Source organism: Chrysemys picta, chromosome 1 (assembly GCF_011386835.1).
Source record: "Chrysemys picta bellii isolate R12L10 chromosome 1, ASM1138683v2, whole genome shotgun sequence".
In the NCBI taxonomy this organism is placed as follows: domain Eukaryota; kingdom Metazoa; phylum Chordata; order Testudines; family Emydidae; genus Chrysemys; species Chrysemys picta.
Genome location: NC_088791.1, coordinates 353,557,281 through 353,569,106, shown reverse-complemented (window position 1 = coordinate 353,569,106; position 11,826 = coordinate 353,557,281). Strand labels below are relative to the sequence as shown.

At 49.6% G+C, this 11,826-nt stretch overlaps 1 protein-coding gene across 1 annotated transcript; it reads left to right on the top strand.

The window, feature by feature from the left end:
* Window positions 1-825: 825 nt before the first annotated feature.
* LOC101946190 (olfactory receptor 52R1-like) lies at window positions 826-1,797 on the top strand. Its single transcript, XM_005290059.2, has one exon. The coding sequence runs from the start codon at window positions 826-828 to the stop codon at window positions 1,795-1,797; it is 972 nt and encodes a 323-aa protein (XP_005290116.2).
* Window positions 1,798-11,826: the final 10,029 nt, after the last annotated feature.

The window sequence follows — 11,826 nt, the reverse complement described above, 5'->3', positions numbered from 1 at the left end:
AGGACTTCCAGTTCTTCCTGCTTGTTTCCCAGGCTTCTTGCATTTGTGTATAGGCACTTAAGATAACTCGCTGATTGTCCTGCTTTCTCAGTCTGAGACAGGAGTCCTCCCCTCTTGCACTCTCCTGCTCATGCTTGCTCCCGGTATCCCATTTCCTCACTTACCTCAGGGCTTTGGTCTCCTTCCCCCCCATGAACCTAGTTTAAAGCCCTCCTCACTAGGCTAGCCAGTCTGCTTGTGAAGATGTTCTTCCCTCTCTTCGTTAGGTGGAGCCTGTCTCTGCCTAGCACTCCTCTTTCTTGGAACACCATCCCATGGTCGAAGAATCCAAAGCCTTCTCTCCGACATTACCTGCACAGCCATTCGTTGACTTCAACAATGTTCCTTTCATATTTTAATTGTTTATGTTTAATACAGAAGTGTCCTGTATTTGCCTTTTTTGTTTTGGGTCTTCTGCTCTTTCATGGAATCATAGAATGTCAGGGTTGGAAGAGACCTCAGAAGGTCATCTAGTCCAAACCCCTGCTCAAAGCAGGACCAATCCCCAGACAGATTTTTAGCCCAGTTCCCTAAACAGCCCCCTCAAAAATTAAACTCACAACCCTGGGATTAGCAGGCCAATGCTCAAACCACTGAGCTATCCCTCCCCCCAATGGCTTAAATGAGATTTGTGAATGATCGGTCAGTTCGTAACTCTACAGTTCTACTTTAGATGTTGTGCAAGTAGTGTCTCATATTAACATTATGTCTCCATCCAGGCATTTGTCCTGCGACCATCATCGTAGACCCTGGGCACATAAAGAAAGTCAAAGGGACATAAGGTACATGCAGGAATTTCTCTCCTGCTCCATGTCATATTCCAACACAACCGACTTCACTAACCCCTCCACCTTCATCCTGCTGGGCATTCCTGGCCTGGAGATGGCCCAAATCTGGATCTCCATCCCCTTTTGCACAATGTATGCCATAGCCATCTTGGGGAACTTCACCATCCTGCTCATCGTGAAGATGGAGCCGAGCCTCCATGGGCCCATGTACTATTTCCTCTGCATGCTGGCTGTCACTGACCTGGTCCTGTCCACATCCACCATGCCCAAGATGCTGAGCATCTTCTGGTTCAATTCAAGGGAGATCGATTTCAGTGCCTGCCTCACCCAACTGTACTTCATTCACTGCTTCTCAGTGATGGAGTCTGGGATCTTTGTGGCCATGGCTTTGGATCGCTACGTGGCCATCTGTGATCCCTTGAGGCATTCTACCATCCTGACAAACCCTGTGGTGGCCAAGATTGGCCTGGCTGTGATGCTGCGTGGCGGCATGCTTGTACTGCCCTATCCCTTCCTGGCGAGGCAATGGCCATATTGCAGAACCAATATTATCCCCCACACATACTGTGAGCACATAGCCGTGGTGAAGCTGGCCTGCACCGACATCCGCATCAGTAGTTACTATGGCCTCTTTGTGGCATTTTTGGTGACCGGTCTGGATGTATTTTTTATCGCTGTGTCCTATATCCAGATCCTCAGGGCCATTTTCAGCCTCCCCACAAAGGACACCCGGCTGAAGACTTTTGGGACCTGCAGCTCCCACCTCTGTGACATCTTAATCTTTTACATCCCATCTCTCTTCTCCTTCCTCATGCACCGGTTTGGGCACAATTTGGCCCTGCATTTCCACATTCTCATTGCCAATGTGTACCTCCTTGTGCCCCCCATGCTAAACCCCATCATCTATGGGGTGAGAACCAAACAGATCCGGAACAGGCTGCTCCGGCTCTTTTCTCATAAAGGGACCTAAAGTTTTTTCTCCTTGTGCTTTGACTCTCAGACTGAGCTCCACTGGCTGGTGACATGGTGCCCTGAGTTCCACTGGCTGCCAGGCCCTCTTCCCTGAATCACTTACTGGGCAGCCAAAGGATATGTCCAGACTACCCACTGGATCGGCAGGTAGTGATCTATCTATTGGGAATTGAAATATCGCGTCTTGTCTAGACGTGATATATCAATCCCTGAACGCACTCCCGTCGACTCCAGAACTCCACAAGGGCGAGCAGCGGTAGCAGAGTCGACAGGGGAGCTGCAGCCGTCAATCCCACGCCGTGAGGACGGGAGGTAAGTCGAAAAAAGATACGTTGACTTCAGCTACGCTATTCTCCCCTGCCAGTATAGACCAGCCCAAAGAGACATTAAACCCGTTCCGGACCTTACTGTGCTCTGTCAGCGTGACAAACTGGGGAATTTGTCTTTGTACAACTCATATGGTATCCACTTTATAAGTGCTGGTGAGTGGACTATTGAGACCGCGCCCCCTAAACTGCCTCTTCCACCAAGGCCTCCTCTCTGCCCCACCTCCTTCCCCAATGCCCCTCCACTATGAGTGGAAGGGGAGATGGGCTGGGAGATCCCAAACCTGAGGGGAGGTGTCCACAAGATGTTCTCTTCACCCAAATGTGGCCCATTTTCCTCTGCCCTCAGTGTTTCCTGGAGTGCTCTGATTCCTGGACTGATCCAGCCTGGTTGCCCTGAAGTAAATGTTCCCTGAACCAGGCAGACACAGTTTGGGTTCAGGGAGGTGGTTTGTCTCTCCCTTGGAAATTCTCTCTCTGCCCATGCATTTTGGTCCATCTCTCACTTTCCTATGTAACTCACCCCCACCACCGCACACACACACACCTCCTTCTCTCTGACACTTTGAATGTGCATCATGTGACACTCTATACCTCGGGGATTCCCCTGTAACCCCCATATTTCTCATTTACATGTAATTGTGATATTGCATATAAAGCATGCCATGTAAGGTATCAGGGGAGAGCTTATGACCTGGTGAAAGTCACTGTTCTATCTAAATGTCTATATCATTAGTGCATATGAAATGATAAGATTGTGATGTATGGTTGTCAGTAAACATGCTGTAATTTGGGAAATCAGCCAGACATTGGCTCCCCAGAGGCAACGGCAAGGAAAGTAACCAGTCCCCGGGCTGGTGTCAAACAATGATCACCAGCCATTGTCCAGCAAGGGAGCTACAATTCAATGACTCACCTGCATGAGGCCACAGCAAAGGAATTGCTCAGCCTTGCCTGGAGACTCAGCAATGCCCTCCTGACATGCCTGGACTTGTGTTCTCCAAGCACATGCACCAAGGGTATAAAACAGAACGCAATAGCCACATGCTGGGCCTTTCTTCTTCTCCCACCTACGCTGCAAGCAACAATGACACTCGGAAGACAGAAGACTCCCAACGAGAAGACTGGCCCAGGTTTCAAGGGAGAAACATGTATATCCAGTGGGGTGAGAAACACTGCTTAATCTAGATGTTGCCCAGTCTAAAAGGGTTGATTGTTTAGACTGCTTGCCTATATTTTCTTTTCTCTCGATAATCACTCTGACTTTTTGCCTATCACTTATAATCACTTAAAATCTGTCTTTTGTCATCAATAAACTTCTTTTACTGTTTATCTTTGTCAGTGAGTTTGTCTGAAGTGTTTGGTAAATCTGCTCAGGTTTACAGAGGCAGGTGTATAAACACTTTCCATTCATGAAATGGTGAACCAGTTCATATATATACCTTATATATTAGGTATATTCTTAAGGTACAAGGCTGGGAGCTGGGTTGATTCAGCTGGTGCATTTCTCCGTGTGATTCTTGTTTAGGACTCATAGCATGTCCAGGCCCAGATGTTCTTGTAGGAGAGCTGTAACCATGATAGGTCCCAGGTGGTCCAGTCTGGGGACAAGCCAAGTGTCTGGTTTCTTTACCCATTCACCGCTGCCTCCTGTAGGGAGTTGCGCATACTGACCAGCTTTGAAACAGGTATCTTGCGTAACATATACCAAGGGCAGATCCCAGGAGGCTGCATCACGTATGTTTGCCAGGAGGATTAACGTGGGGAGTCACATTTGTTACCCAAAAGGATACAATAAAAACAAAATGAATTTATTTATACATTTTAATTCTGGTTTTATGAAACCATGTTGGAATTCCTTGCACTTTCACAGAGATATTTGTATGGCCAATACCATGACCTGATTTCCCTCCTGTACGTCTGCCCAAGAGGGGGTCTCTGGAGGGTCCTGGGCTTAGGAGGGTGCACTTTTACAAGGAACCAGTATGCCTTGCTGAAGTAAAGAGTGAATAATGTTACCTACTGCGTCTATGGCCTCAGATTTGAGGGGGATTGCTTGGTAGGTGGAGGAAATTGACTGGTAACCTGGATGGGTGGGCAAAGATGAGCAGGGATCGAACTGAAAGACAGATTATTTTCTGCCCAAACAGAGGGGAACGTGGAACATAATTCTTGAAAAGGGTTAGATGTATTCCAAGTAAGAGCCAAAGATTTGGCAGTTGTATCAGAAGAAAGAAATGTATCATTGCGGAGGGGGATGGTATGAGTACACATAAGTTTATCGGTAACTGTACTCTGAGCGAGGTTAAGAATTGCTACAAGGTCACAGAGGACGTCCATGCCCCAAATAGTCTCCTCTGCATTTGAAGCTACATAAAAAAAAAGACAGTCCAGAAGAATAGATTAGATTTTTTAAGAACAGGGTAGCTTTTATAAGCCATGAGTTGTGCACCTCCTATCCCTGAAATAGTAATATACTTTTTAGTAGTGGGGAGGGGGAGGTCAGTAATGGAAACAGACGCTTCCGGGTCCACGAGAATTGTGCATAGCCAGCCCCTTATTCATGGTTGTAAGTGTGGCCTCAAGGGATTTATATCACGAGGGATTTATACCTAGCGGCTCATGGAATTTAAAAGCCTGGCCATTTCCTCTTTACTCAGGTGTGAATAAGGATTGGCAATTGGTTGAGACACCAGGTGGAGCTGTTCTTGGTTACCCAGGGTTATTTGGCTTGGACACCCGGCTGCCCAATGTCCGGTCTCTCCGCACACAAAACACTGGGAGGTGGGGGGGGCAGTGGGGACAGGACCAGGACCAGGTCGAAAAGACAATGATGTACTGCAGGGATTCAACTGGCCGTGATTCTGTCCCTGACTAGGCTTCTGGGTTTTGCGCCCGCAGTTTTTTGCTCCTTATCCCTTTGAACTGTCTGGCTTTGCATTCAGAGGCCCACATACAGATAGATTCATAATCAGAGCTCTGAACAAAGGACTGAAGGTCCCATCCCAGCTGTGGATGTACTCCAGAGACTTGATTTGAACCTGCAGTTTATTCCATCACTACTACAAGCCAGAACCAAGAACGTTGCCATTACTGTATGAAATTGATTCCATTTAACCAATTTTAACTCTCGTCTATATTTCTTTCTTTTATGAATAAACCTTTAGATTTTAGATTCTAAAGGATTGGCAACAGCGTGATTTATGGGTAAGATCTGATTTGTATATTGACCTGGGTCTGGGGCTTGGTCCTTTGGATTGGGAGAAAATTTTTTTTTATTTTCCTGGAGATTTGGTTTTCATAACCGGTCATCCCCATAACGAGTGGCCCTTGTGGTGATACTGGGAAACTGTAGTGACTAAGGGAATTTCTTATGGTTAGTGTGATGTTATTGACATAAACTGTGACTGTATAGATCATTGTTGCAACCAATGTTATATATTTGCAGCAAATATGGTACAAAGTTTATCGTGCGAGGTGTCTATAAAACATTATGATTTGCTGGTTATGATTATGCTGTCAGTATGGGTGTATCATTTGGTATTTGAAGTTATGAATATTGGCTCTGTACTTGTATCTCAAATGTATTTGATTCTAAGTAGCACCAGTGAAGCATTTGGTCAGCTTCTTGAGAAACGACTAGTCTCAGTAAGTGCCCAGTCAAGAAACACTTAACTGACGATGGACTTTGGGAGACGCCGATCCACATCTGAGCCTTCCTGGGAATGTTCAAACTAACATGTAAACAATGGTGTCGGCCTGCAAACTGAGTTATGCATGGACATGTGACTTTCCCATGTGACTCCAGACCGCATCTTGCTGCTGTGTTTTTCCACAGTAAGAACAAAGGGGTGTCCTTCCGTGGGCAGAGAATATAAAGGGCCTTGGAAACCCCTCCATCTTGTCTTCAATCCTGTGTCTTGCTTCTGGAGGAACCTTGCTGCAAACTGAAGCTCTGAAAAAAAGACTGAATGACCCATCCCAGCTGTGGATGTACTCCAGAGACTTGATTTGAACCTACAGTTTATTCCATCATTGCTAGAAGCATGAACAAAGAACTTTGCCATTACTGTATGTAAATGATTGCATTTAACCAATTCTAGCTCTCATCTGTATTTCTTTCTTTTTATGAACCTTTAGATTTTAGATTCTAGAGGACTGGCAACAGCGTGATTTGTGGGTAAGATCTGACTTGTATATTGACCTGGGTCTGGAGCTTGGTCCTTTGGAATCAGGAGAACCATTTTTCTTTTACTGGGGTATTGGTTCTCATAACCATTCGTCCCCATAACGAGTGGCACCGGTCATTATACTGGGAAACTGGAGTGTCTAAGGGAATTGCTTGTATAACTTATGGTTAGCCAGTGGGGTGAAACCGAAGTCCTCTGGCTGGCTGGTTTGGTTTGCCTTAAAGGTGGAGAACCACCAGCCTGGGGCTGTGACTGCCTTTCTCTGAGCGATTTGTCCTGCCAGAGGCGGGACCAACAGATTCTCTCTCTGTTTCCTCTTCTGGGGAGGTTCCATTCCTTCCATGCCCACCCCTCTGCAGAGAAGCTGGAGAGAACTTCCTTTTGTTTAGAATCCTGCTACTACTTTCTTCTGTCCGGGCAAGCTCTTCTTAGGTCTGATAGTCTTTAATGACTCACTTCCGCCACAGCGTCATGTCCCTTAGCACAAGCAGTCTGAGCGAAGAGCATAGGTGTGCACAGCACATTTCATTAAGGTGTGCACCCAGGGAGCCCCGCCCAAGCCCCGCCCCCATTCCAATCCACACCCTCCTACTTCCCGCCCCCTGACTGCCCCCCTCAGAACCCCAACCCCCCCCTGCTCCTTGTCCCCTGACTGCCCCCTCCTGGGACCCCACCCCCTATCTAAGGCTCCATGCTCCTTGTCTCCTGACTGCCCCCTCCTGAGACCCCCCACTGTAACTGCCTCCCTAGACCTTACCCCCTACCTGTCCCCTGATTGCCCCGACCCTTAGCCACACCCCCACCCCCAGACAGACCCCCGGGACTTCATGCCTATCCAACCACTCCCTGCCTCCTGACAGGATCCCCAGAACTCCCAACCCATTCAACCCCCCTGCTCCTTGTCCCCTGCCCGCCCCCTCCAGAGACCCCCTCTTCCCCCAATCACCCCACAGGATCCCACCAACTATCCAACTCCCCTGTCCCTGACAGCCCCGACCCCTAGCCACACCCCTGCCCCCTGACAGGCCCCCTGGGACTTCCACACCCTAGCCAATGCCCCCATTCCCCATCCCCTGACTGCTCCCGAGACTGTCAGGCCCATATCCAACCCCCCTAACCTGGCCCAGCCCCCTTACCATGCCACCGCTCAGAATAGAGTCCCCACCAAATCCCACCCCCTGGACATCCCCTTGACCAATGACGTGATGGCACTTACGGGGCAGGTGCAGAGAGCACCAACCAAGCTGGAGTGCAATGGTGAAAGAGCGCTATGACTGACATAAGTCAAAGGTCACATGTAGCACTGGGGAGGCAGCGATTGGCTGGGTGGGCCCAAGCGGAGGAGTAAGGGGGGGTCTTGGTAGCAGCATGGGGTTCAGTGTGTGACACAATTACAACAACTTTGTGCAGCTGCTGGGGAAGTTATTACAGGCAACAAATGCACCCTGTGCAGGCGGGGGGGACCCTGTCACCCTGACTCATAGGTACTGATTTTTGGTTTTGCCCATGGGTGCCCCATCCTGGCTTCACCCCCTTATCCAAGGCTCCACCCCCACTCCACCTCTTCCTGCCCCATCCCCCTAGACCGCCCCTGAAAACCACCTTCTTGCAAACTCCCTCCCCTAAATGCCTCCCACCAGCTGCTCACTCCTTTCTGCCCCTCCTGCCTTAAGGGCGAGGTGTGGGTGCTGGAGGAATACTCTGCCAGTTTTGAGGGGAGGCTATTTTCAACATTGATACACTTTCATTCTAGTTATTGAAAGCGTGTCTATCATTGGTATCTCCCCTTCCTGATGTTTCCCAGTTCTTGCTCTCCACCTGTGTCCCTTTTCCCATCTCTCTCTGCTCCCCACCTCCTGGTAGCTCTGTTTAGCAGCTGCTCCCACCCACACACTCAAAGCAGCTCTGTCTCCCCCGAACCCCACCCCCTGCAGCCAGCCTAGAAACTACATGCCCTGACACAGAGAGAAATGTAATTCAACAGCCCAGCATAGAAATGGCCCATTCATTCATCCTGCTGTGTGGCTGCTGTGTTGTTGCTCCAGCTCTTCCCCATCCCAGGGCTGCAGCCCACCCCGCTTTGACTCCTTCACACACTCTACAACTTTTGTGGGAGGGGAGCCCCTGATGGGACCATGGCCAAAGGCAGGGGAGTGGGGGCCAGTTGCTTACTCCACCGGGCTGCAGCAGCCCAGCACCCTGAAGCAAGAGGAGCTCAGGTGTCCCAAGGTGAAGCAGGGCAGCATCTCCTGGCCTGAAGCTGATACAGGGGGATGGATGCAAGGGAAGGAATTCCTCAGGAGCTGGGGGAGGGGGAAAGGGGAAGAGAATCAACCCTTCCTTACACTGGGAGGAGGGGATGCTGATCGGCGGGGGAGGGGATACATTTCCTCTCGGAGGAAAAGCCCCTCAGGCAGGCTTGATCTGGGCGTCCGGGAGGGGGAGACAGCTTTGAGCTGGGCAAGCATTACTTTCCCAGGCATAAGGGAACCGTAGAGGTTGGAAGCTCCCAGAGCCTGCATGGGAGGGGGCTGGGCAGCATCCAGGCTTGGGGAGGCTGCTCATTTGCAGCTGGGGCTGGAGTGAAGCCCCTCTGGACAGGTAAAGAAGGGGGAGGGGGTGAGCTGCGGGCCCCAGCCCAATTTCACTCAAAAGACACAAGGAAGAACTTTTCTTAAAGGAGCCATGTCCTTTGGTTTGTCCCCCTGCCCAGCACTAAGGGGGTCTGCAGCTGGTTTCTCCTGGCTGAAGGGGGAGCACAGGTCCTGGGGGAAACACCAGGGTGGGCTGAGACTGGCTGGCTCAGTCCTTGAGAAAGCCCCTGGCCCGTACACCCCCCACAGTCCCCTGGAGCCAGCCCAGAAGCTGCCTGCCCATCCCCCCCAGCCGAAAGGCTGCCCACCCCTCTGCAGCTAGCCCAGAAGCTGCCATGCCCTGGCTGCTGGTCCCCCGTAGCCCAGCTTCCTCTACCCTGAAAATCAGAAAGACTCACTCACCTCTGCCTGCAGTCTCCGAGCTGCAGCAGGGGCAGGGGAAACAGCTGATAGGCAGGACTTCACACCAAACAGCTGATTGGCTGCAACCAGCCAAAGAGCTGATGAGGGCTGCTGCAGCATGTTAAATAGCTGATTGGCAGTTGCCAACAGCTGATCTCCCTGGGCATGCTAAGCAGCCTTCTCTTTGTCCTCCTCCCCCGTCCAAGCCTCCAGCAGGGGAGGGGGGAGGAGCAGCCTTCCCAAATGGAGCTCAGGCCTGATTAGGGTGTGCCTGGGCACACCCGGCACACCCCATGCGCACGCCTATGGCGAAGAGTACAGTAAAAGCCCAAAGACATAAGGATACAGATGGTTTATATAATGAAACATTAAGTTAATAGGGTTTCCACCCATCTGGGTTTTACCAGGACAGGCTGGTTTTTGGCTTCTGGGTGCCATTTAGGGTTGCCAGGCACTTGGTTTTCAATCAGAAAGTACGGTCAAAAAGCAGATCTGGCAGTGTCCAGTTACTGCAGGGCTAGGGGAGGCACTGGGTCATTAACACACACACACCAGCCTCTGATCAGCCAGGGCTGCCTCCAACCTGTGGGCAAGCTCCTTGTCAGGCTGCAGCAGCTCCGATCCCAGCCCCGGAGCAGAGGGAGCCCAAATGGGGATCCAGAGGAAACTCTAGCCCACCCCTGAGATTTGTACCTGAGGTCTGCTCACAGCACACAACCTAGCCCCAGACAGAACTCTTAACTGCAACACAGCTTGAGTGCGGAATGTGATGAGTTCTGCATTGCTCCCAGCTTCCGAATCTGGGGCAGAGAGTTTGTTTATCAACAGAGGCAGTGCGATTAACATAACAAAAGGCTTCTCATTACATTAAATTAAGAATCATTAGATGAGCCTGAAAGCATTCCCAGGCACTCGATTTAAAAAATATGAAACAAAGGGTAGGAATAAAAGGTGAAAATGGAGAAAGAGAAATAGTGGTGTCCCTCAGGGGTCTGTCTTGGGACCAGTGCTGTTCAACATATTCATAAGAGATCTGGGAAAGGGGGTAAATTGCAAGGTGCCAAAACTTGCAGATTAATCAAACTTACTCACTATTTAAGTCCAGAGCAGACTGCAAAGAGTTACAAAGGAATCACAAAAACTGGGTGACTGGGCAACACAATGGCAGATGAAATTCAGTGTTGATAAACGCAAAGTAATGCACATGGCAAAATATAATCCCAACTATATATACAAAATGATAGGGTTTAAATTAGCTGTTACCCATAAAGAAAGAGATCTTGGAGTCATTGTGGATAGTTCTCTGTAAACATCTTCTCCATGTGCAAGGGCAGTCAAAAAAGGTAAGGGAATGTTGGGACTCATTAAGAAAGGGATAGATAATCAGACCGAAAATATCATATTGCCTCTTGTAGTAAGAGGAGGCCCTGAGATATAAACCTTGGTATCAGAGGCCTGGTACGAGGCCTAAGGCCTGAACTAAAGTAATGGTCAAGACTTCGCTAACATAAAGCAAAGTTAAGCTGTGAGCCAGAGGCAGGCCCTGCTCACAGAAGCTGGCAAGGAAAGGGCTGATGTTGCATAAATATATATTCACCTAGCAAAGTTAAAGTATTAACATGGTACCAAGACATACTATACGGGAACATTCCACAGATAACATGGAACAGGCCGACCCATCCCAATGACAGGGCAAAAGGGTAAAATGATGGATAGAGTTGTTTTGATCGAACCAACAGGTACAAGGTGCGAGGCGGTACCTTACTACGTAGAGGGGTTGTACCTTGCTGCGTAGAGGGGTTGCACCTCAATACGTCAGGAGTGATGTGTAACTTGTTTGTACCTGTGTATAAGAATGTATCCCTGGGGCGGTGTCTTTGTCCGGCCACAGGGGCAGTGGAAAGTCCCGCCACTGAGCCGGGTCCTTGCCAAGAGGCACTTTCTCATAGTATGCCCTGAATTAAGCTCAGAAACCTACAGGGAACTGCAATTGTGTCCGAGATTGCAATAAACCTGGCCGAGGTGCCTTTGTACCTTACTAGACTCTGTGGTCATTGGGGGTTCTTGTCGGGTCTGCTGTGTCAGCGATCTGCGCAGAGCTGGGGCAGCACACAGAGGGAACACACATACACAGTCGAGTGATATCAACAGGAGAAAGCAGAAGCACCACACCGGTAGCATCTGACAACACCTCTATGTAAATCCATGGTACACTCACATAGACTCATAGACTTTAAGGTCAGGAGGGACCATTATGATCATCTAGTCTGACCTCCTGCACAACGCAGGCCACAGAAACTAACCAACACACTCCCGTAACAAACCCCTGACCTATGTCTGAGTTATTGAAGTCCTCAAATCGTGGTTTAAAGACCTCAAGGTGCAGAGAATCTTCCAGCAAGTGACCCATGCCCCACGCTGCAGAGGAAGGCAAAAAACCTCCAGGGCCTCTGCCAATCTGCCCTGGAGGAAAACTCCTTCCCGACCCCAAATATGGCGATCAATTAAACCCTGA